Here is a 26,763-nt window from a genome sequence, read left to right as displayed (position 1 = left end):
GCTCAAACTGAAGAGAGAAATAATATTCGAAGTAACTTTTCATAAACTTTCACTGGGCACTATTTCAATATATTTTTTAAGTTATCCGTAGAGCTTAACCAGCTCTACCTATTTCAATAATAATGGCAAGAGTTAATCTTCAAACAAGTTATTTTTTTAAAGAAATAGATAGAGATGGTTAAGCTCTTTCTCTTTTAGAATTCAAGACAAAACCTAAACACTTGAGGCAGTAAATAAATAGTAGTTAGAAATAATTTTTTAATGTCTGTATTTTAGAATTCGCGTTTTTATTTTCTTTAAATCTTAGTTTCCGAACATTTTAAAACTGAGAGGCAGTTTAAAAAACAGAGAAATGTGACCAACGCCTACAGGTACAGTATCAACATGATGACAAACACGCAATGTTACAACTTATTCTTCAGTTCATTGAATAAAATGTTCCTTAGGTTTGTAATGGTAAGACGCATAGGTTCATGTATCAGGCTTCATTGTCATTGCTATCAGAATCGTGGCATTCATTTATTTCATCACCGTCAGATTCTTCCTCATTAAGCATACTTTCATAATCACCCGGTTCTAGATATTGATAATACTTTAAGTATCTTAAAGCATCATTTAGGACCATTTGAAGGCGGCGAATTTCTGCAAACTTGATTGACGCTTGCGCTTGATTAAAAAGCATTTTGTCTGGTTGTGGCAGCAAATCTTCAACCAATTCTTGTTCTTGAACAACAAAATGGTCAGTCTCATCGGGTTGCATCAGGTTTTCAACTTCAGCATGATGAAATTCAATACTTTTCTTTAGGGAATACAGAAGTTGAGAAATTTCTTTCATAGATTGACCCGGCTATTCTTCATTCCTTTTAAGCAGCATCCAACAATCGATTAGTTTAAAATTTCCCTGAAGGAGGCTAGAAATACATCATCAAGAAAAATTCACTCCAAAGGACAAGTTTGCATTTCATTACCGTCGTTTGACTCTTCCCACGGGAAAGCTCCTTCCGTAAAATGTTGGAACGTTAGCGGATCGTCAACGTCTCCATTTATTTCGGTAATCCAATCTTTTTCTGCCAAAGCATTTAAAGTTACAAGCTTTGCTTTTATTTTTACATTCAACTTGGATATTTTATTCCGAATGTGGGCTTTCCATTTGCAAGTAGCTAAAAAATTTGATTAGAATAAGTTAATCTTCAAATAATTTTAGCAGTATGAAAAGGCATAGAACAGTTTCCAAAACACTTGCAATTCTATCATGCATATTGGAGTGTTCGTAATACAATGTTTCTATTTCATTCTGAACAATTTCCAACTTTGTTTTTTTCTTGTCTCCTCTGTTGCCTGAATATTTGAATATAAAATTTTGTACGATTCGAAAATTTAACTGAGAAATTATTAGGGAATGAATAGGCTACTTTTGATATATTCAAAGGCTTTGTTGTTAAGTTGAAGATGTACATGAGGAAGGTCGGCCTCCGTCAGTCCTCTTTTTCCCAATAAATATACCAAACGTTTTTGGTAGAAATGTACACGATGAACAGCCTAAATACGTTGAAATTTAATTGTAATTCGCTCGAATAAGGCTGCTGAGTTAGGCTACTTACGATGAGAAGTCTTGAGGTGATCAATCTCGTCAGAATTTTTTCTTTTCTTGAATTCCAATATAATATAACCAGGGTTAGAGAGTCGTTTCTACCTGTAGATATTTAAAATGTACTTCATATTATTAAAACAAATTCCATTGAAAAAGGAAAATACACTTTTTCTCACCTGCATCGCTCATTACTTTCAAAACGTTAGCGTATCGCGAAAAAAAAATGAAGACTTGTTCCGATTCTTCTCCTAGCCCACATAACACAAGGCAGTCCGTCGGATGTCCGACAGATGTCGGGGTCGGATGTTGAGTACATCTTTTTTATATCCTCCGGACAGCCCGATATCCGATTTGGATGTCCTACGGATGTATTTTTTTTGGTTTTGACCGCCCTAAACAGCGCCGTCAGACATTCTAAGGATATCCGAACGGGCTTTCATTTGGCTATAAATATGACATGTATTGGACATCCATTCATGAAAAAACATTAGGCTATAACAGGATTCGAACTCGGGTCTCCCGCATCACAGTCGAATCTTATTCCACTGAGGGGGTCTTCTGCTAGACTTTGTCGAGAGCAGACGTGTTTTCAAAGGGCTCTGGGTTTTATTGATGTTATGTTTTAGCTCGTTATATTGTTCTTCTCTTTTATCTAACTTCATCCGAGAAACTCTTCTGTTTTTACAAAAACAAATATTTTGCTTTTATTCAATACTATTTTTTCTTTAATTTTAATATTCAATTCTACTTGTTTATTTATATTCATTTTTCATCTCATTTTCCGTTCTTTTAAATTTTTTTTCCCATTTCCCTTATTATTTATTTATTTATTTTTTAATCCTATCAAATCCTATAAAAAAATATATTTTTCATCAAATTTTTAATTGGTCTTTAAATTTTTCTCCCTATATTTTTCCGAATTTTATTTCATTTTTTGTTTTTACTTCCTAAGAATTTCTGTTTTACACTCTTATATGTAAGTGGGCCCAGGGTAGCAATGGCAGAGGAAGGAGCATCTAGTAGAAATTCTACTAGAGTAAGACTCCATGGGACAATCATTAAAATCCCAGTTCCTCTGCCAAACATTTTAAAATGTGGGGAGAAATCCTGTCAAGGTGAGCGAGGTAGCGGTCCCTGGTCTGGGGATCGCAAGAGACAATTGGCGGAGACACACATAAAAGAAAGACATTCTAGGAGAGGGGTTCAGTACACCACCCAGTATGTCTGCCTTGGCTTGTAAAAAGGAATTTAATTCGTTTATTTCAGCCGGCAGACATGCAAGACCTTGTACTGAGTCCCTTTCCTCCAGTATTCTCCGCCAATCCCTCGAACTAACCATTGCATCTGCAATGGATGGTTCGCAGGGGTCTCCTAATCCCGCTCACTCTTCTCTCCCCACGTTTTCCCCTTCCAGAATTGAAGGGGACAAAATAATTTTAAAATACCCTGGGAAACCCACGAAGTGTCCTAGGTGTGAGTGGACTACCTTGGCAACTAACACCAGAGCCATGGGTAGTATCCACAGACACCTAGAGACAGCCCACACACTCCGACTAGTTAAATATTGGGAATGCGGAGTGTGTGGATTTGCTGGAGATGGCCCCACACTAAAAGGGCATTACCAGAGATTGCACTCAGCACCACAGCAATCACCCTCCATCCGGTCGCCACGGTTTTTCAACGCGGATACCTCTGTTCGGGATTCTTCTGTGGTAGCGACCTTCCAAGAGGAGATCGCTGTCACAGAAGATGAGCGTCAAGAGTTATCCGTGATGGGAATGCCGGCGATCGAAGAGGAGGGGCCTGGTAATGCCCAATCTCCAGCAAATTTTACCCAAAGCCCCATTTTAATTCTTGAGAGGGAGTTCACCGCATCTTTTAATACACAAAATTTTAGTTGGCTCTACGAACTCCCTCTACAAGAAATTTCTTATCCACCTCCTGTAGCTCCGGAAGGGCCACAACCCGATCCCCTTCAAGAGACCCAACCCTTTTCCCCCAGTCAGCAAAATGTTCGAGGATGCAGCCAAGACAGCTCAGAAGAGCAAAGCCAAAGAGGCAGCGATTTCGCTTGTCTCTGGGTACCTGCTTTTCTGAGCTGCGAGACTCTTCTTGATCTCGAAGGCGTCCTTGAACGTTGCACTGCTGACTGGCTCCTCAAAGCACAGATTTTAGAAGACCCTAGCCCTGAAAAACCCCGAGGAAACCCTAATGGTAGAAAAAGAAACCAAAACCGGCAGATGCAGAAGGCCCGGCGACAGATCAAGCTCAAGGCCTACGAAGCGAGGAAGATTCAACGGCTTTTCAATATCTACCCAAGAAGAGCCGTTCGAGAGGTGCTCGGAGATCGTTCACCCTCGTACGATGGCACTGTTGAAGCTGCGGAGGAATACCTCGAGAGGACTTACCACCGCTCGAGTCTACCTTCGCAGCAGTGCCAGAGTGCGAGGGTACTCTACGACACCTGCGACTGGTCCCATCCATCAAGGGACCAGATGGACTTCCTCAATCGTGCGCCTAGCCAAAAAGAGCTTGAGGCTAAACTTCGCCGGGCTACAAATACATCACCAGGGGTCGATGGCCTAGAATATCGACATCTAAGAGCCCTCGACCCCGACTGCATCTTGCTGGAAACAGTTTGTAGAATAGTTTGGAAGATTGGAATTCCTAACTGTTGGAAAATATCGCGAACAGTCCCCATCTTTAAGAAAGGGGACACTAGCGATTATTCCAACTTTAGGCCAATTTCCCTTCTTCCGACCATCTACAAACTGTTCTCGGGAGTAATCAGCCAGAGACTCACAGAGGTCGCCTCAGATCTTGGCTGGTTATCTCCCGAGCAAAAGGGTTTCCTCCCGGGGGTCCATGGTATCCAGGAGCACACACAGCTCTTGCAGACCGTTGTCGAGGAGACAAGGACCAAACGTAGGCATGTGTCTATAGCATGGCTAGACATGTGCAATGCGTTTGGTTCTGTTCCTCACGCCGTTCTTGGAGAGCTGTTTGCTTCTCTTCCGATACCAGACGACCTCCGGCGCATCCTGGCGGACATTTACTCGGGGAATCGGATGGATTTTGCCGTTCAGAAAGAATCTGTTCGTATTTCCCCAACAGCAGGTGTTCGTCAGGGTGACGCTCTTAGCGCCCCTATTTTTAATCTGGCTTCCGAGCCCCTCGTCAGGGCCGGAAAGTCCAATATCAACCCCGGATTTTTATTATTTGGCTCGCTCGTCAAGACCACGGCATATGCTGACGACATTGCCGTGGTTACAAATTCTCCTGACGAGCTCCAAAATATTTTAGACATTTTATCCCTCACCGCTGACACCTTAGGGCTGCAATTCAACGCCGGGAAGTGTGCTTGCTTGGTCATTGACAAAGGCAAGCCGTCTGAGGCTCTGTGCCGAATCGGTACTCAACCCATTCGGTGCTTGGGACCAGACGACCAAGAGACATATCTTGGTACACCGATCGGCGGGAAATTGCGGTTTCGTCCTCCCACTGACCTTATCCCTAACCTTGACAAGATTGCCGCCTCCCACCTCGCACCATGGCAAAAACTTGAGATTTTCCGTAGCCACCTTCTACCTTCCCTTTCCCATCACCTCGCTTCGGGTCGGGTCCTGAAAGACTGGCTCACCCAACTGGACACTGAGTGTAGGAAGTTCTTAGGCCTTATTTGCAACCTTCCCAATCACGCAACGGTCCCGTTTTTCTACGCGGACCGGCGGGTTGGGGGCCTAGGAACATGCCGCCTCACTGATGATGCCGATATCTGGACCATCGCCAGGGCTGCTCAGCTCCTCACTTGTAGAGACCCTACAGTGAGGAACATATGTCGAGAGCAGCTCCATGAAACCATCCGGCGAGGGTTCAGAAACGAGCATCCAGGAGTGTTGCCAGTTGGGGAATATCTTTCGGGATCCGTGGATGGGGGGCTCTACAGACTGAGGTACGCGGAGGCAGGGTCCAATCTTTGGACTCTTGCCCGCCAAGCTGCCAAACGACTGGGAGTGCGGATTGATGTATCCGGCGATGAAAATATAAGAATTGTCGCCGATGACGTCTCCGTAAGCCCAGTCAAGGCAGTCCGCGGACTTCGGAAAGTAGCTCGGCAGCGCTATACCAGGGACCTAATTTCCGACAAGAGCCACCAGGGAGTAGTTGCCACTGGCCTCTCCCTGGAAGACAAGTCGAAAGACATGGCTCGCCTGGTATCCTTCCGTACGCCCCTCTCCTTCCGAGACTGGAGATATCTTCACAGGGCCCGGCTCGACATCCTTCCTCTTCGGGGGCACTCGTGGTTTTGCTCACAGGAGCAAGATACGAGTTGCCGCCGATGCGGAAAGGAAAACGAGACCGGGTTTCATGTGCTTAACCACTGTGAAGAAGGTCTCCAGCTCGCCACCAAGAGGCACAACACCATCCAAGATCTCTTGGAGTCGCTGCTAGTCAAGCAGGGACACGACGTCACGATCAACAATGCCATCCCCGGGCAAAGGTTAAGACCGGATGTTGAATTTCAACTATCCGGTTCCCGGGTGATGGTTGACGTCGTGGTCTCCTATGACCAACCAGGGAGTATGGAGAATGCCTACCAGCGGAAATATGATAAATATTTTTCGCATGGGAGGATTCTCCCCCTGGTTGTCGGGTCTCTTGGATCATGGTACCCCAGGAACGACGAAATCCGTTCGATTCTCGGAATCAACGGAAGATCCTGGGGTGCCTTCCGATTCAAGGCCCGATTGGCAGCGATCCAGGGATCAATGGATATGGTGTGTGCCCATTTCCATCATGGTGCACCAAACCCCGAAGCTGAGGATAACGCCCCTCTTCCCGTAGTAACTCTATACCCAGTAGATTAGTAGACTCTTCCCCATTTATTTTATTTATGTAATTTTAGTAATATTTTTAAATGCACTCACCCCATACATGTTTATTCCCCTTCCGGAAACCCCTCCATAAACTAACCACTGTGCCAATCTACAGATATATTATGTATCATTTTCGAACAATACAATGGAATTGTTGTAAAACACTTGAGCTTTTTCGATAACAAATCACATACAGGATTTTTAAGAAGTCAAGATGATGTCGAACTTAGGTTAAACCAGAGGTGTATAAATTGAAATTAAACAATTTATGCTAAATATTTTTTGAATTTTAAACTTCAGCATGATTTATTAAGTTTAAAGTAGTTTTTTATTATTTGAAATTATAATCCTATCATAAGTATACTTGGTTTTAATATTATTAGATGCCGAATAATATTTATTTTCTGTGAGTTAATTTTCAATGGCTTGGTTCCCGTAAGCTAAACGGAAAGCTTGTGCAAACAAACTCACGACTTTCATATATTTTATTCATTTTTGTAATAAATTTTAAAATAAACCATCCGGCAAATAGATCATTACTCCTTTATTTTTTAAATTTTTCATTTTAAATGCTGGACTTCAAATAAAAATACGTTCAAGGGAAAAATTTGAACACGGTTAAGTTTTCCCCCTCTCAAGAAATTTTGACAATTAATAATGAAACTTAGTGATCGACCCCAATTAGTTCTAATCAAGTTAACCGCCCCGCACCGATAAAGTGCATTCGGGGTTGAAATGAGGTGCCACTTTTTCAACCGGGGCGGTGCGGGGAAAAAATTTGAGGTTAACCCGTTGCCCCGAAGCAATAAAAAAAAATGCCGTTCTTTCGGTTTCAGAGTAAAAATCGGGGCAAGCGGGTAGAACGAGCTATTATCGGGGTTGTTATCGGATAGATCGGGTCAATCGATAATGTTTTTTTCATTGATGAATCGATTGATTGCAATCCAATTGATTGCAAACCCCAATTGAATTCGGGGAGAAGAATTTTCCACCCTGAGCCACGCCTCCTTGGCCCGAAATGAGAAACCCGATTTGCAAAAAAGCGCCCCGATTGGCTCGAGGCCGATCCTTAAATGAAACAATTGAAAATCTTTTTGGCTGTTGGAAGGAGGTCCGTAGAATATAATTTTCGCACATCCATTGCACTTCCAAGGTGACTAGCCGACGGACATCCCTGGAACTACCCATTGAGTACATAGATATCTAACGGATGTTCGGCCATGATTCGGACATCCGACGGCAGAAATGTGCTATATGGGAGGGTTCCAGGAGCTCCAACTTTCCAGTGGCCAAAAAACAATATCTGGCAGTACCAGGAATGGCATTGCCCATGAAGACGGGAAAGAAATCCTTGCATGCCATTCGTAAGATGTCCAAACTGCTCTCGAAGTTCCTTCCAGAGAAACTCATGCTGCAGCTGCAGGAAGATTAAACGCATATCAAATGAAATGTGGTATAAACTAATACAATAAATAAAGACAAATATTAAAGTGAACAAATATGAAACCTGTTAGTTGTTGAGGATCTGAAAGACGTGCTGGCAAAGGATCCATAAAAAGAACTTCCTTGTCGAGCTGTTGAATTAATATTTCAACTTCATTTTTCCCATCAGCCAATAGCTTTTTTGATGGTTGGTTTTTATGCGCATCATTAGAAAATCCTCCACCAGAGAATCCTTTCTTCGTACAATTCTTGTGGCGTTGAGGATTTCCTGTAATTCTTATTCTCAACAAGTTTTTTCGCCAAATTTTGTGCTTTTCTTTTAAATGCCTTCTTTTCTCTGGCCTCGACTTGGGCCTCTAACCTCTTAGCTTTCTGTATTTTTGCTTCTTCTTCATTTTCGGGAAGTTTTGGTCGTCCCATGTCACTACAAATTCAATTTAAAGTATTTAAACTAAGAAAAACAGAAATACAGAAATACAGCCATTGTCTATAAAGTGAGTATTTACAGTTGCGGTTGCTGAAACTGCCGCCACGAGTGCTGTAAACCTAGAACATTGGCTCACTCGGGCTGAGCGAATGGAAAAGCTCACCCGGGCAGAGCTAGCTCGCTACAACTCGTGTTGAGGCGACAAGCAGGTTGATAGTACGTCTGAAATATCAAAATCTCTAGAAGATGGGTCGATGGGTCGATGGGTCTACCTGGCCCAACAAAATTACCATTCTCCAACAAAGTGACCCCACACTTCTTTGTCGGGGACGATGCATTTCCTCTTAAAACATTTATGATGAAACCATGCCCTGGTAGAACTACTGGACTTATGAATATTCAAGAAAGGGTGTTTAATTACAGGTAATAATATGCCAAATAGTATTTCAGGAAAGTTTTGCTAGTATTCATTATGCTGGAAATTTAGACTCTCGAGTTTAAGGAGAGTTGTTGAGAATGAATTTGGCATCTTGCCAATCGTTGGAGAATTTTTAGAACAAACAAAAATGCCAGTCCCGAACACGTCGAGCACTACACTAAAGCTTCTATAATACTTCATAACTTTCTTATTGACAAAGACCAGGAATACAGTGGTGCGAGTTTGGCTGACCATTTTGGTCCTGATGGCAAACTAATCGAAGGGGGTTGGAGAAAGCAAACAAGTGGAGCACATACAGGTTTGACAGAAGTTGTTCCCTTACAAGGCTGAAACTATTCAAGGGAAGCTAAGTCTGTTAGAAATTTATTGAAAGACTATTGTTCGATGAAGGTAGTGTACCGTGGAAATTTTAACTTGTTAATGAGGATGGTTGTTGCTCTGAGTCTGATTATGAATGATTGTATTCACGTTGTTTTGTTGGCATTGTAAGATTTCAAATGTTGATACAGAATTCCTTCCATCTCATATCTAATGTCATCTCTTTTACCAACATCGCTAATGGAAGCAACTCTTTTAGCATAGGTAGAACAATATGCAAGCCAATCACTGTAAACAGGGTTTGTAGGTACTTCGGGGAGAACTATCGTTTCAGGAACTTGAGTTATCCTGCTCGAAAAAAAGCTTCCCATTGCTATTAGGGCCGAATCTATTTTTTCATCAGCTGCCAACACGGGATTCTTTTTCCTCCTTTTAGAATTTGGTCGGCTGTCGTCAATGGAGTTTCGTTTTACGTCCTTCGTTGAACCTATTGAGAACAGCACGTAAAAGACACATTAGTTCGCCACACATTGTTTAAAACAACTAGCCCATACCTTGCCCGTCCTTTGTGGTAGAGTCATTATTATTTTGATCAGATTTTGGTTGCATTACACTCTCCGGGAATCCAGTTTTCTTGAGCTGAGGTTTTGGTAAACCAGATGATGTACTTGGTCTCTCTTCATCCCCTAATGGATCGTTTTCAAGAACTTCAGTCATTGATTAATGCCAAGTCTTCGTTCAAGTCTTCGTCGTCGGAATCGGGACAAATCTCAACCTTTTTTTTTTGAAATGTTATTCATATAGCCTTCATGAATTTGGTAGTTCTCGTCGTCAATGGTTATTGAACTAGATTCACTATCGTCACTGATCTTTGAAACAGGAGAAGAAAGAGGTTTGTTCTTTGCTATACCCGGAGTTTTTTTCAGCCCTGTTAATGTTACTTGTGCGCCTGTGTTTAAAAACAAGAGAATACAAAAATACTTTCTTTTCATAAATTCAATAGTTACATTCTTTGCTTGATGTATTTTTCAAGAAAGGACATCGGCTCCATAAACATCCAGTCTGCTTTGATTCTGCCAGCGTAGGCTGAACTTCCACTTGGTGGCTGCTCATTTTCAAGTTTTTTCTCTCTTTGATATTGTAGCAATGCGTTGTATTCACGGTTAACAAGACTAAGACTGAGCCCCGATACACGACTACGGGGGGACTATATACGAGGGAAACTCTGACGTCACACGTCCGGTAGTATTGAATACTAAACGGATCACATAACGTGGTCATTGACCACGTGACAATATCGTGTTTTTAACAGCTGCCACTTTGTGAAAGCTTCATTTGGATCTAATAATAGGCAATAAATAAATTATAAGTATAATAAGGCAAAATAATGCATGACTCTTACCACCGTTACCAAAATTACTTGCAATCTTGGCTTTAGCTTGAGTTTTAATAAGAACATTCTTGTATTGAGCATTCTGAGAATCGTAAAGACATGGAAAGTGGGAAACATATTCAATCAAGTTGAATGTTTCAGCCTCAGTCCAGAATCTCAAAGCAACAGACCTAAAAGCACCATGAAAACACATGTTAAATTTATTTTCCCAGTCACAAAATTCCAAACACTCAATAAATTTTCAATAAAAAGCTTACTTGGGCCTTGCACACTTGTCCTATCCTTTTATTCTCAAAACTTGAACTAGTAAAATTTAAAAGCAATATTTGAAACGTTTTCATCAAGTCATACGCTAGTGCCTTTACAACAATGTAGTAGCTCTAATTTCTGAAATTCACGAATTATTTATTTCCTTTATTTTCATTGGTTCATCCCTCCGTCCCAAAAATCATAAGAATTATCATCCAAAATTCTTATATCAAATTTCAAGCCGTTATGAAACGGCTTTTTTATGTCATTATGCCATCACGACAAAGTTTTGGCGTATTCAGCTCAAACCAATGCGCTTAATTAGTTTGACGTAAGCGGCATAACGTCATAAAGGCATTGTCCTTAGCGGAAAGTTTAATCAAGATTGCTTAGAAATAAGCTTCCACTTTTGAACAATTGTTACAATCGGCTATAACTGTAACTTTATAGAATTTTTTTATTTTAGTGCTTTTTTGGGCATAGTAGGATCTTATAGAGGAGGTCAAGATGCGCCAATGGTAACCACGTTTCTGCGAATTTACCGCCTGCTTTACATCTACGTCCCAGTTAGAAATGCCCTTCGAGTGGATAGGAATATGGACGACCAAGAAATGATGCATCTTTTAACCAGTTAAACAAATGTATGATAAAAAATTTCAAGAGAAATGTTGATGAAGACGCAGGAATGTGCAAAAATCTCAAAGTTGCGCTACTCAAAGAACTCATTTTTTCAACGATCAGCAAAATGACTAAAAATGTAGACAACCTATACCTCATCCAATAAAGTTAAACATATTATATATTGGGATACCTTCTTCACACTCGACAAGACCAGATACATTACAAACGCGGCTTTGATTCCTTAACTACAGAACAAAATGAACTGCCAAGTGATTTCTATGCAGCCTACATCACCTACATGAAAAGTCAAGGTTTCCTGCGATGTGCCTTACTAGGAAGGTACTACAATTTTGCCCAGGTTGAAAAAATTCTTCAAAATCACTCCAAGGTTGACAAGGCATACCTGCGCGATTCGTTTGAGAAAGTCATCAAGGATGTTGCAACGAATGGGCTCGGCATCCCCAAAATCTGCTGTGAATCTCACAAAGAATAAATTTTTTCTTTTTATATTTATGAATATATTAAAAGTCGTTACCATATTGAATCTAAGCGCTATAAAAACAGTGTTGAGCAAACACTGAAAGAAGAGCAACAGAAACTGCGCAAACTGGGTAAAATGGTAATATAATTTTGCAAATGTGAATTCATGCAATTGTCGTGTTATGTAATGAATATTCATTACATAGCATATATTCAAAATATTCTGATTAATCAAAGTGAAAAACTAAATTATTTAATTCAATAATTTTTCTACATAAGGCGCGTTTTGGCGAATGAATTCAATTCTCCTTTTTCTTCAGGTGAATTGTAAAAATTCACGTCAAAACGATTTTTAGCTGAAGTTACTTGTAGCAAAAGAAGAAATTTTATTTCACCTTTATTCCTCGTAAGTAATTTACAACAAAATGCAATCGCTGAAGTTTTTTCTGTCCCTCTCAGAATTCCTCCCCTTTGTTTAGCAGATGAAATTTTCGGTTTTTTTTTTAACTTGCAAGTGTTTTTCATCGAAAAGTCGTTAGTTACAATCGATAAAGTAATTTCATTTATCAAAATGAATAGAAAATCCTTGGTCAATTTCGGCGCCATTGTTTCAAATCTGGTAACAGCAGTTGATGATAGTCGTAAAGCTCAAGTGAAGATGACGATCTCGAAATTAGTGCTGTGCTTGTCAAGTCGAGTGGATTAGAAACTATTACAAAGTTACTGTTAGGGTTTGTTCTTTACCAATAAATTTTTTTATTTCATTCTCAGCCGTTGCAGAACATTTATTTTATATTGTATTTTTAGAAGATTTATCACAGGCACATGTTGTGCCAAAAGAAGAAAATTTGTGTATTGCTGTACCTCGTAACGAACACGTCCTTGAAATGTGTGGTTGGAGTTACCGGAAGGGCTCATGTGCGCATCTTGTTTCAATCAGGTATGTACAACTTTGCCATTATTATGAATTGCATTTCTAATTGTAATTTATTTTAAAACATTAGGTACCCAATTCTTATCCCACGAACACAACTGATAAACGGGTGTGTAAAGCCTATTACAGGGGAAACTTTCCACAGACATCGCAGGCAGTAAGTATTATTTATGAAAGTCAAATATCACTTACTTATTTTGCGGAAATGCATTTATTTAGCAAGAAGCTAAATTATCCATGGTGAGGTATCCTCCGTTTACAACAAAAGGAGTGAACCATGTTGCTTTTGTAGGACGTCAGTCCAGAGGACGTTTCCTTACCGAACAAAGTTTCGATGGTTTGAAATCATTTTCTCGTCAATGGGTAAAAAGGTTTTATTTGTAATTGTAGTCGAGTTTAACATACATTTTCTTATAGTGTTTTCCCGTTTAGAACAACGAAGATACAAAACTGGGTGGGATTTTTCGGTGCCAATGGTTCTGCTTTGGCCACTCACAGTGCAATGCACGAAAAATTGGACAAGAACCCAAACGGAACCACATTCTTACCGATGTCCGAATTGGTGTTTCGACTTAGTGCCTTCCACCGACCAGGATGTGACCACGTCACAATTGTGTTCCACAATTTCACTTCATTTACAGTGAAGTCCCATAATTTGGTAAGTTTTTTTTTTAGATTTTTATGTAAATTAGTAAACGCCACTATTTATCACTTGTTCCATTCAGACGGCAATTCTTTCTGATTTCGAAAAGGCGAATGTCATGTTAAAAGATGTCTCATTCGTGTCCTATGGGAATGTGGCAAACGGTAGTGATGTTACGTTATAGAATTTTGACTACGTTTACGTTATCCGTTAAATTAACGTAGCTTTGAAATTTATACGTTAAGTTAATACGTTATTTAACGCGTTGTTTGAAACAGCACGTTAACGTACGTTACACGTTATTTTTACGTTACGTTAAAGAAAAAAATAATTGTAAAATAATAAAAGGATCTTGATTATTAAATTTATTGCGATGCACAGGTTAGGTGATGAAATCAAAGGAATAATATTTTATCAATGGTCTTGATTATGACTACGCGACTGTTTTGAATACAGTCATGACAAGTTCTTAGTAAATGACATTGAAAACGTAAATATTAGTTATTTCTTAATTCTAAACTGACTCAATAGTTAAAAATTAAACACTTGATCAGAAGTTAAAAAGATAAAAACTACATAAGCATTGGTCTCAGCAGATCTTTGTTGCACGTTAAAAAAACTTTGGCGGCCAAAACATCTTCATGGGGGTTTGAACATCGCTTGAGTTTTTTAAGTTCATCTCATGAGTGGCAAGTTTGAAGTAGTCCAAGAATTCGGACTCAATAGTCGTATAGTGGCGCAGAGCGTCTTCATCATCGACATGAGAAGTGCCGGACAGGGAAGATGGCGAGCGGGCAGTATCAGTTGAAAGTCTTTGTGCAATTTTTTTCGATAGCAAACGAAAAGAAGACGTGTTAAAATTTTCCCGGGAATTATCTTCTAGTGCTGTTTCCATGTGAGCGTCACGATCTTGATTTTGTTCCTCGTTTGAAATTGAATTGTACTCAAGTCCCATTTGCTGTCCGACTTTGACGATCTTCTTCACAAGTACATCCTGCACAGATTGATCGGAAAGAACAAAAATTCTGTAGTTAATGTCTAGACAAGTTGCCAGTAAATAAATACTGTCGAATTCGGGATGATTCTCATCAGTCATGAAGTCATGTCGTCTAATCAAATCTTGAAGCATCGCTGTTGACACCAGATTTAATCCTGGGATTTTAGCACATTCTTCTAGATGTAATTTGAGTTCCTCGATGCAAGGAACAGCTGAAGAAAATGTAATGTTCTTGTCAGCACTGACCAACTGAGTGTAAGAGGCGAATGGTTCTAGTAGATCAATGATGTGCTTCAATAAAATCCAGTCCGAATTTGACAGGCCATCCCAACCCATTTGCTCACACACATCATTAATGGGTTTTCTAAGAGTGTACATATTATCCATCACAAGATAATTTGAAGACCATCTAGTACTCACGTCACTCAATAGTTTTTTCCCAGCCAGTTTGATAAGGAGTGGCGTTGCGATAGAAGACGTGTTAATTCTTGATACTAGTTTTCTGCACTTTGCTATAACTTTCGCAAAAGCAGGCATATTGCGTCTTGTCTCGTAGGCTTCATCAGAAGTTGATCTCCTAGCTTCCATTTTGAACTTATCAAAAATGGACATCACCAACTGCAGGCGGTGAGAGAGGCATGAAAGCCTCCTCAGCTTAAGTTCCTCTTCACTTTCATTTGGACGTCTGATGATTCGACAGTGAGCTAGAGCGTCTGTGATTTGAATCTCAAAATTATCATACTCAACTTCTTCATTCTCCAGTAAAATTGTTGATTCCTCAGTTTCACTGTTGGAATTAGTCGGAAATCCAAGCGGTTGATCTTCTTCGTTGGACGACATATCCCTTTCCGTATGATCCTCTTCCTCTTGCTCATCAGTATGATCTTCAATATCTGAATATAAGTTTCCGCAATCAGAGGTTTCCTTTTCAGTACTGGACGCAACCACATTTTCGATCACTTCTTCTATATGGTTTGCACGAACTTCTTTAAAGGCCTTAATCATATTACTCCCATTGTCGGTGATAATGATCGGAACTTTGATGTCCCATGCTTTGAAGACTTTTTTGATCAAATTGGCCACTTCAGTTCCAGTATGAGGAGGTGGAAAGTGGATCAAATCTAAAACAACAACCTTTTGCAATTTGTGTTCCGATGAGACATAGTGAAGAGTGACTCCTACAACAAATCAGAAAAACAACATGTATAGATAAAAGAGTCAAGCAAACATAAGCTTAAGTATTCAATAATACCTAAGTAAGACGAGGACAATCCTTTTTTCGACCAAATGTCAGCTGTCGCAATCGGCTTGGAAAGACCGGATTTGATTGTTTGTTTAATCAGTTCTTTTCCTTTGCAGGCCAGACTAATAATGTCTTTAGTTAGCCTTTGCCGGTTAGGAAGTGTGTGCCGTTCATCCAAAAGACGAATATAAGAATTGAAATCCTGATTCTCACAAAGAGAATTTGCAAAAGATGTGGTTGCAACAAAAAATGCAAATTTCTTGCGAAGTAAAATTTGTTTTTGGGAATTCTTAGAATACACCACCTTTCTTGAAAGTACCTGATAAGAGTGCAAGCATAAAATACAGTTAGTAAAATCCCATAGAATGAATGTATCAATTAATACGTACATGCTGAAGAGTTGGTTGTGGTAGTTTTGGTGTTACTGTCTTTGACAGTTTACGCTTCTTACTTGTGGATGCTTCTTTGTAGTCTACTAGTTCTTTTACATATTTCTGGTACTCATCGTTGATGTGCACTGGGATCTTCAAATGGTTAACTAGATTTGTGGAATTTTTCCCTTGAATTTCAGCTTTGTACTTCTTATTTTTGCACAAACTTTTGTTAGTTTCTTTGTTGTACACGAAATAGTTATGAATAGGGCTCTTTTTGAATAAACTAGCAGGTACAAATGGCGTGGCTTCCTCCAAGTCAGATTCTTCAGATTCCATTTCATATGAATTCGAGTTCCAAATTTAAATCACATGGACAACCTTTTTTCATGCTTTTTGAATTTAAATTCATAAATTGTGAATAACTAGCAGACTAAAAGTAAAAGAAAGCAGCGTTTTCAAATTTTCAATAGGCTGGCAGAATGGGTAATGCCCATTGTTTTGGTTGTCAACCTACAGGAATTTAAAAAAGGCAACGCTGTTTTTTCTGCAAATAACGTCAAAATTTAACGCCTGAAAATAATATTACGTTTACGTTTATCCGTTAAGTTAACGGACCCTCAAAATGGTACGTTAACGCATGTTTTACGTTATCCGTTAAGTTAAACGTAACATCACTATAGATTTGATCCACTTTCCACCTCCTCATACTGGAACTGAAGTGGCCAATTTGATCAAAAAAGTCTTCAAAGCATGGGACATCAAAGTTCCGATCATTATCACCGACAATGGGAGTAATATGATTAAGGCCTTTAAAGAAGTTCGTGCAAACCATATAGAAGAAGTGATCGAAAATGTGGTTGCGTCCAGTACTGAAAAGGAAACCTCCAGCTTGTATCGGCCGACTTGTTCGAGTTCTCCCAAGTGTCTTACTTGTTGCTGGTGGATGCGTACAGCAAGTGGCCATGCGTAGTCCCGATGAAGTCGACAACTTCGTCTGCCATTATTGGTGAAGTATCCCGTTTCTTCTGTGACTTTGGCCGCCCGGAATAACTTCAGAGAGTCGGACAATGGCACCCAGTTCTGCAGTGCTGAGTTCCGGGAGTTCTGCCGGCGGATTGGCGTCAAACAAGTTACGTCCAGCCCCGAGTTCGCCCAGTCAAATGGTTTGGTGGAGCGCCATATCCAAACCGTGAAGAGGACTCTCTTAAAGATGTTTGCAGAGGGAAAATCGCTGTGGGAGTCATTAGCGGCCATTCGATCTACTCCGGTGTCATCAACTCTTCCGGCTCCGTCCATATTGCTGCAGGACCGTCATTTACGCGGCAATCTTCCGTTCCTTCTGGCTGAGTTAAAGCCTAAGTTTGTCCTTTCTTCTCTGGTAAAGAGGGAACTTTCTGTACGTCAAACTCGAGCGGCTTCTCTTCAAGCGGGATTGCCGAGCGCACGAGCCTCTGCTCTTCGGGTCGGCCAGGTGGTGAGGGCACTGGTGGGACACAAGTGGCTCCGTGGAGTGGTTCACTCAGTCTGCCCCGAGCCGCAGTCATATGTGGTTCGCCTAGATGACGATCGCTTATTTCGGCGGACGCGGTGGGCGATAAACGTCGATAATGGATACGTGAGCCATCGTTTTCCAATGGTGTCTGGCTATGATGTGTCGCACCCAATTCCACATCGTGCTCAGCCAGGTCCGTCGACGGCAAGCTCGGTGCAGTCTCGCCCAACCTTGGCCGCGACGTGTCCTACGCCGGCGGTGCCTCAAACTCTGATCCAAGTGTGTGCGCAGCCGTCACCCGCCGGTCCGGCCACTCCGTTATCTCGACTTAGACCCAGCCCTCATCCAGTCAACAGTGGTTTTCAATCCCGTACCGCTCCCGCTCGTTTATTTGGGGCTCAGGTGGGCCCCAATAATATGTCCGAGTCTTCTGATGCTCCCGCTGTTTTACCGGAGATTGAACCGTTTGGTACTACAAGATCTGGCGTCCGTTTTGGAATCAACATGAACGCGACCAAGAATAAATAATTTGTCCGATTGCGTTGTTGGTTTATCTGTCTGTCGTCCCTTGGTATTTCCTTTAAAATGTCTCGTTTTATCGACCTCGTCTCATCATTTGTCTCGTTTCATCGACCTCATCTCATCATTATGTTCTCTTTCATAATCATCCTCCCATCTCATACAGTCTCGTTTCATTCTGTACGCTCCCTATCATGTCATCGCTGCCTCTTTCATTCAAACTTCGATTATGTGTCTTTTCCTTTTGGTGATGATTTAAGGAAAGGGAGATGTTGTAATGTGATACTTAGGTGATCACTCACCAGATGTGGCCACCTGTCGGTGAGCCGACAGGGAGGGGTGATAGCCAACACGGAAGGCAATACACGGCAGTCTTGGTCTAGCACTAGGCACTACAACACATATCAAGATTTCTGGAGACATTTCCGTGTTAGCAGAGTCTCATTTGGATTGCTTCTATATCATCTACAAACTGGTAGTTTTCGCTCAGAAATGATTTTGATATATTGTATTTATCCACCGACCAAATCAAAATTCAAACGGTAAAGTTTAACGCGTTGCTTTTATTGCCCTGTTTTTACCCCAAATTTGTGGCCCTGAATGACCCACTTTCTACTTTTATTACTCTAACGGTAAAGCCAGCCTTTTTCCACCGACCTTATATTTTTGAACACGCCTGACCTCGTTTGACTTTAAATTCGACTCTCTGTTTTGCCGTATAAAAGACGGACAAACTTCCCCAGCAGCCAGTCAAGTCACCAGTCGACCAGCGAGGCAGTCAGTGAGTCAGTCTTCTCCCGATTCCTCCCTCCGTCTGTTACCTTTTCCCTTTTGTTTTTGCCGCTATGTTTTGGTAATGTAATTGGTGTCAAATTTAACTTAACATCATCACGCCAATTGTTTCAATATATTTACTGGTTTTCCTGGAAGCAGCCAGGAATCGCATGTATTTTGAAATCATCGTTATATCAACAGCTAGAAAATCAAAAACTTGTTAACCATGATCGGTATCATTTGATTGGAGGCTCAGCTTTCCCACTGAAAGCATGGCTGCTAGTGCCCTATCGGCTGCTTGTCTAAAGCATTCGCAAAAAGATTTTAACCGTTGACTTTCTGCCGGTATTGTTGTGGAAAATGCTTTTGGTGATTTGTAAAATCGTTTCCGCCGATGCCAAGATATCTATGCCACGATACATGAAGCACATAACATTGTTGTCACCTGCGTTATTCACAACATTTGAATAAGCAACGGAGACCTTAATCACTAAATTGTCGCGGGTGAAAAGGGAGATTGGTTATCTCTTCGCAGAGATGACTCATCCGCTCCTTGGACAACGCTGCGATCGTGGTGAAGAAATTATCGGGAAAGGTCCGCTCTTTGAAAGATTCGCAGATACGCAGTCCGGAAGGGGAGTAATTCGCGCGACGGTATAAAACGCTGCCCCGAATCTGCGTTAGATGAGTCTCCATCGGGTGAGCTCCCGAAGCTGGGCTCCGTTAGAGGAGTACCCTGGTTTCCCTAGAGGTGTTCAGACGCTTCTCCAACTTTTGGTAATGGTTATCCCTTTTTGTTCGAGTTAAACCATTGTTTAGAATTAAGTCATCACTTGTTGTATTCATTTGTTTTTGTTCAAATACAACTCCTGTTAAAATATTCACGTTTATCCTGCCCTACACAGTAATGTGAACCCACCATATCCAGGATTGAACCACAACAATCAAGTCGGTAACCGAAAAAGAGAATCTATTAGAGAAAGAATGTAATTTCAGGGAACAGGTTTCGTACAACTTTCAAATTTGTGGAAATAGAATGAGTGATAGAACTTGAATGAGGATTCTTTTTAATGTTTTCAATTGCACGCATGTCCGTTTCAAAATAACAGTTAGGAATGGTAAGTGATATACTTGTTTAAAACATTGAAAGGAATATCATAATATAATTACCATTCGAAAAAAAACTTGAGAAAACCTTATGGAAGGCAAAGTGTTGATCAATTTCCATTAGTACGTCAAAATATTTAATCAGTCTTATTTCCATATGAACTACTGTCACTCTGACTAGTCTCCGGTTTCTTATCTCGTTTCGACTTTTTCCTGATACAAATAGAAATATCAGCATTTTACTTCAATCAAATGAATATGGAATTTAATCGTCTTTTCCTTTGTTTGGTCGTTTAGGATGCGGTGGTACAATTACTGGTACTGCCAAACATCTCAAAATATTTACCAAATCATGCTGTACAACCATTTTTTCTTATGTTGTTGTTGTTTTTTGGCTTCCTTTTTCTTTTTCTCCTCGACTCTCTTTTTTTCTGATTCTCTCATCAATGACAATAGATTTTCAGCGTTTGGTGCTCTATTATTAGTTCGTTTCGTTTGACGTCTTGGCTTATCTGATATTTTTTGCTGGAATTCAACATATTCCTTGGATCAGTGTCTGACGCCATGGCCATATCATTGCCTCTTTATCTTCCTTGGATAATGTGGTTACTTTCGATTTCCCTTTGCAAAGTACAGTAAATAAATAATTTACATGCTTAGCATCATGTTTGCTACCTGCTATGAGATTCTTTTCCTTCTTGATGGAGGATTTTAAATTCAATATCTTTGGCTGTTTTCTTTCATCTGAACTATCTCCCAGGTATTCTGAATGGATGCTGACTGCATTACCTACACTCACAAACTAATCAGTTATTCTGTAACGTTGAAAGTCTCTATTTAAAGTGTATCTACCTGTGATCATCTGCATGTCTTCGTAAAACGAAGACTTCTCTTTTAAGACTTCAGTACCCACCCCTGTTTGTTAAAGGAGTGTAGAATACATTTTCATTTCCCAAGTTGATTGTTCCATTTCACTTTCACCATTATTTAACCGGGTCACCCAGTATGTTAAAATTACCAGTACTCATTCCCTCGGCTACTTTTTTCCAGGTCTCTACATTCTTTTTCAATTTTTCTATCAGTATGTGATCTTTCATGAATTCTGAAATAAAAACATAAAACTTTCAAGACTAAACCATATAACTTACACTTGCAAGTAATAATACCCATAAATAATTCGTTTGCTGATTTGTCAATTGCTAATTGGATTTTATCTTTTTTCCCCGTCCAACACACTTGTTTTTTCACTTTTGAAACATCCTTTTTTTCTGTAGTAGGTTGATTAATAGTAGCCCCTAGCTCTTAAACATTTTCAATATCTATAATGTTATTAGAATCCATTGTAAAATGTTTTAATTACCAAGTTAAAAATTAAAAAAAAATGTTCAAAAATACTTTCAAATGTTTGAATGTGAAATAACGACATAAGTCATCTGAAGACAAGGTTGCCAAATAAATGTAAGGGGGCGTGATTTTAAGCTGGATTGGAAAAGTCAAAGCTGAAACAAGGTCCAAACCTTGTTCCAGCTGAAGTAAAAAAAAGTACTTGTAAAAAGTGAAGATTAAAATTTTGCTGAACGAGAAGTTAAAAAAAATGTGCACGCCAAAACGAAACTTCAACTGAAGTAAAATTACCCCAAAACGGCTAAATAGGTAAATTTACTCTAGCCCAAAGTTTTTTTTTATGAATTTTTTGGGCCAAAAAGCGCCTATTATAATTCAAAAATTGACAAATTTTTTCTATTGTTCGGGCTTTCCAATCTATTCTCATTCGACATCTATGCCAGAACCGGGTAGTCAGTGCCCCTAACGGCTGCCCCAGAATTTATCCGCGGAAGTAGCAGACGAAAAAACTAACAGGTGACAATTGTCAGACCTTAAGTTAATAGACCATGATTATCGGTACGGATCGATTTGCATCAATTATTACTACTCCACCGATCGAACCTTATGTCACAGCTATCAATATGTCCCACACCACTGTAGGGGATCAACAAGCCCGACTTCTGTAACACGTTCCAGCCGAAAGACTAATTCGCCAGACACGGCTGACGCGACTGGTTGAATCGCTTATGATAATATTAAAAAAAACACACACACACATATGATTTATTACAAATTAGGAAAATTCTACCAGTCTATTTTATGGGTGGTACACATTCATTGGTTAGGAAACATTAACTAGTCACGTTGGGTACCTGGATATGAAATGAACAACGATGAGAAAGTGATGAAGGATACTGCTAGAAGGTAGTTACATCGGCGTCATGGTTACTGAGGTATTCCTCTGCGGACCGGAAGGCGGTGGAGTGAACTTAGTAAGTCGTCTCTCGTCAAGGGCAGTTGATGGAGGAGTCGAAGAACGGATACAGATGCTGTGGGTTGTCAGACAGTTTATTTTCTCCAAGAGAAGGCACACACAATAGTAGCAAAGTCAAGTTCACTACGTATAATACAGTTTTAGACAAGTAGACAAGTAGTTTTACTAAAACTACTTGTCTACTAGACATGACAAATACGGGATTATTTACTCGAAAAAACAAATTGAAGGTGGGTTTTATACCACATCTTAACCTAGGAATGCTAGGGTTAGCGGGTGTTGTAAAAGATGAAAACATGTGCCACCAGTTAACGAAGATATACAAACTGGTGTAATAAAAGAAAATAAGGTCAACCGATAAAGTCGAGTCATTTACACCTTAGTCAAGCGGAAAATAGCAAATAAAGTGATAGCGAGGGAAAGAAGGTCAAGTGAGGTAGAAGCATCAAAAATCGGATGAATAGCTTTAACTAAATGTTACAACTTAAGTTTATTCGGAGTCCTCACAATATTCCACTTTTCTTCCTGAATCCAAATATAAAGTCAGAAACAGAATAATGTGTAAAAACGCATAAGTAATCAACGCCTAACGATTATTCAAGCTCACACACAAAAAATGGCCAAAAGCTTTATTTAAGGATTCATTATTGTTTCTTTATTCACTTTCATGCGGTTAACGACTATTGCAATGAAAAAAAAAGAAAATGCAGAATTTTGGGATTGTTTATTTATTCATTTTCATCATTTATCGAAATATTCTAATCAAATCACAGTGCATACTATGCCGACCCAGTTATAAAAACAGCCTGAACGCGGTTCTGTAACTGAATGGTTCTATATACTGTACCTGGTCTCAGAGCCAACTATGGTCGATTTTTTCATCACTCAAACTTTGATAGTCTGTGAATGCGTATAGCACAGTGTTAATGATGAACGATAGGAAACTATAGTTCCGTTTTCGAATCTCTGTAATGACAAACTTATAACGATTTTTATCTATATAAAATATTGTATATGTGTTAATGGTAAGATACAAATGTATGTTCATGGAGTGTGGAGCCATCCATTGAAGCAGCGCTATGGTGAACTCGAAAAACTGTTACCATACCATAAGGGAACAAAATATGAGTTTCTAGAAGGGCGGGAATGGAAGAAGGTGCTGTAAGATTAGAATGAATAGCTGAAGTAATCATATTAGAACTTAATGTTTTAACAACTCCTCCACTTCTTTCCCAAGAAGAGGATTCTACCACAAAGAGGTTGACCGATCTCCAATTGGTCAAATGGGAGTTGATTGTACAAACAAGAATTAACAAATGGAGCAAACCAAAACGATACAAAGTGTTAGTCATAAAAGAAATTTAAAAAAGCTTAATGTAACGAAAAGATTCTGTTAATGTAATATCACTTAGTTAAATAGAATCTGAGTCTTGGGCTAATCCTAATAAAATGGGATCTTCTGTATTTTTTTGGTGGCGGTAAAATAATACAAATACTTAAACTACGTACTTTTAATTCTCTCTTCTGATAAATTAGCTATGCTATTAACTGGGTTAGGTGGCGAAGGAGGAAGGAGTTCAACGTCCATTACCGAAGAAGAAGCTTCAGCTCCGTTCAAAATGGACTAGTCAAAAGTGTCACTCTCTTTAATAAATATTCCACTTTCTGAGCTCCAACAATTTCTGGGTCAGCTTCAAGAGGTAACCATCTTTCAATAATATCTGCTGCTTATGGCGCACTCTTTTTATGGATCACTAAAGTGTTGAGGATCCAGTTACCAGAGGTCTCCCCGAAGCTGCCTATAAATACCAAGAGGAGCAGAGAATACAACAGTTCATCTCACGCACTTGTCTTTATAACATGGTGTCAGAAGTTCGTTGTATGCAAAGTGTGAGCTTTTAGTCACGTGGCCGCTACATTTTGCCAGCAAAGTAACTCTTGTTCATCTGTCGTTATCTTTTGAATCCTGTATAGTGTGCGATTTAACTCCAGTTGTGTTATAGACTAAGGAAACTATGCCGTCGTCTTTGAAAGCGTCAGAACCTTTCTCGTTTGGTGCCACAGACTTGGCCACTCAGTGGAGCGTGTGGAAACGACTGTTCGAATGGTATATTGTGGCACCGAAAACGGACCAGACTCCACCCGACGAAGAAGTGTTAGTGGGTGTCTTCATGACTTTACTTGGCAGCGAGGGTCTAAAATTTTTCGACCCGTTCGAGTTCAACCGAAATACCGATGCGAGAAAAATTGTTTCTGTACTTGACAAAATCACAGCTCATTTTGAGCCATGTCGAAGCGAAGTATTTGAAAGGTTTTCATTCTTGAGACGCCACCAACTCGTTAGTGAAACGTTTGACACGCGGTTAACTGAGTTACGTGGACTAGATAGGTCATGGGGTTACGGCACAGGTACTGAGTCAGTGTTACGAGACCATATTGTGTTGGGCATTGCTGATCCCTTAGTGTGGGAAAAATTACTGTGTAAAAAAAACTTGTTGCTTGCAAAAGCGTGTGAAGTTGTTCGGGCATGTGTATCGTCAAAATTGCAGCAAACGCAGATTAATGCTCCAGTAGTGGAGTCTGCACATGCGCTCCAAGTTCGACAAGCCGACCGGAAGCCAGAAAGGAAACCTGGTTCGCAATCGTCAACGGGTGGTACGCCAGACCAATGCTGGCCAACAAATCAACGACAGTCATCGGTTCATAGTTCATCAGAAAGTCAGTCAGTCAGTTATCAGTGGGTCTACACATGGCAAAAGTAGCACACCGAGGTGTTGTTTTCGTCACTGACTTTGTTGTTGTCAATGAATCGGGCCAACCAGCCATCTTGGGTTTACGAACGTGTGGGGAACAAAACCTCATTCATCGGATTAAATCACTACATTCACCGGTGTCTCCGCAACAGCCAGCTATAGTGCAAGAGTTGATGGATGTTTTCACAGGCTTAGGAAAATTGCCCGTTGAGTATGACATTAAGTTGTTAGCAGGAGCTAACAAAGTTGACCCAGTTGTTTATGCAGCAAGTCGACTTCCATTCAAATTGGAAGAGCGGGTCTTCCAAAAACTCGAGGACATGGTGACTGAAGGCATAATTGCACCTGTTCAAGAGCCCACGGAGTGGGTAAGCAGAATTATAGTTGTTGGAAAATCAGATGGAGATGTTAGAATCTGCTTGGACCCTTCGGGGCTCAACAAGGCAATACAGCGATAGCAATTTTCGGTTCCCACTGTTGAACGGCTGTCCAGCAAATTAAGTAAGGCTCGCTATTTTTGCAGCCTGGGGTGGAATTCTATCTGTGGCTTAAAGTAGAAGTATGTACTTTAAGTGCAAAGTTTTGTACTTATTTCTGTACTTTACTTAAATATTGAATTCTAAGTCCTACTCAAAAGTTTTCAAGGAGACAAAGGACTCTTAAGTTTAAGCAAAAGTAGTCAATTTTTTAAGCCAACTATTTCTTGGCTTAAACGCAATAAAGTACACTTAAAAACTAAACCCGATTAATGTTCTCCATATTAAGGTGGCGCTATTTAACATACGTTATTGTTGATTGACAGTTTCAATTAAAATGAATGACGATAGAGGTTTCAACGAAGAGCTAGAGTTCTTTTTAAACGACTTAGACGAAATGAACTACGAATTGACAAGTAGTGATGACCAAGAAGCTCGGCGTGAAAGGCGCATTGAAGTACGCAGAAGAATGGTTCCTTTCTATTCTAGACGAACCGATATGTACGACGAGTTTTTTAATGACGATCAATTATACAAAACCTTTCGTTTTGATAGAGCTTCACTCCAATTTATTGAAGGTATACAAATTGGACCACACTAATGTTAATGAGCGTACAAAATATTTCTAATTAATACAGGATTGATAAATGATAAACTCGAACGAAAATTAAATGGTCGAAAGTTTCTTACACCGATGCAGCAAATTCTTGCTGCACTAAATTTTTATGCCACTGGAACTTTTCAAAAAGAGGTTGGACATGTTCTTAGAATGAGTCAATCATCGGTGTGTCGCAGCGTACATGACGTTTCAAGTGCATTATGCTCTATAGCACGAGAATGGATTTCTTTCCCAGAAAATTTAAATATGGTACATATGAAATAATTATATGGTTTCTCATTCTAATCTCATTGACATTAATTTATAGGTATGTCTTGAGTTCTCAGAATTTGCTGGTTTTCGTGGTATAATTGGTGCAATTGATGGATGTCATATAAAAATAGCAAGGCCATGGGTTGACGAGAAAATCTATGTTAACCTTAAAAATTTTCATTCTATCAACGTACAGGTTAGTCCAACGCTTTTCAAAAATATGATTCGGAAACCAAGTTACATTTCAAATGATTATTTAGGCTATTTGTGATGCCAATGGTAGGGCGTTAAGCGTCTATGCAAAGAAACCCGGAAGCACTAATGATGCAGCAATGTTTGTTGAAAGTATAATTGGTCAACGGTTAGCAAGAGGAGATTTTTCTCCTTTTCATTTAATCGGGGACAGTGGCTATGCATGTACA

General features: G+C 40.0%; 2 protein-coding genes across 2 annotated transcripts; one reads left to right on the top strand and one right to left on the bottom strand.

Annotated features, from left to right (window-relative positions):
- Positions 1–281: 281 nt before the first annotated feature.
- Positions 282–1,827, bottom strand: LOC116935542. Its single transcript, XM_045170725.1, has 4 exons — positions 1,768–1,827; positions 1,602–1,693; positions 1,413–1,539; positions 282–1,338 (listed from the first exon to the last, which is right to left on the bottom strand). Exons 1-4 carry the CDS (start codon positions 1,778–1,780, stop codon positions 1,184–1,186), a joined length of 387 nt encoding a protein of 128 aa, XP_045026660.1. The 5' UTR covers positions 1,781–1,827; the 3' UTR covers positions 282–1,183.
- Positions 1,828–16,508: 14,681 nt separating this feature from the next.
- Positions 16,509–18,049, top strand: LOC116918546. Its single transcript, XM_045170762.1, has 3 exons — positions 16,509–16,512; positions 16,710–16,920; positions 17,011–18,049. Exons 1-3 carry the CDS (start codon positions 16,509–16,511, stop codon positions 18,047–18,049), a joined length of 1,254 nt encoding a protein of 417 aa, XP_045026697.1.
- Positions 18,050–26,763: the final 8,714 nt, after the last annotated feature.

This window comes from Daphnia magna, linkage group LG3 (genome assembly GCF_020631705.1).
Source record: "Daphnia magna isolate NIES linkage group LG3, ASM2063170v1.1, whole genome shotgun sequence".
Taxonomy (NCBI): Eukaryota; Metazoa; Arthropoda; class Branchiopoda; order Diplostraca; family Daphniidae; genus Daphnia; species Daphnia magna.
Note: the sequence above shows the minus strand (reverse complement) of the source record. Positions and strands in the feature narration are given on the sequence as shown.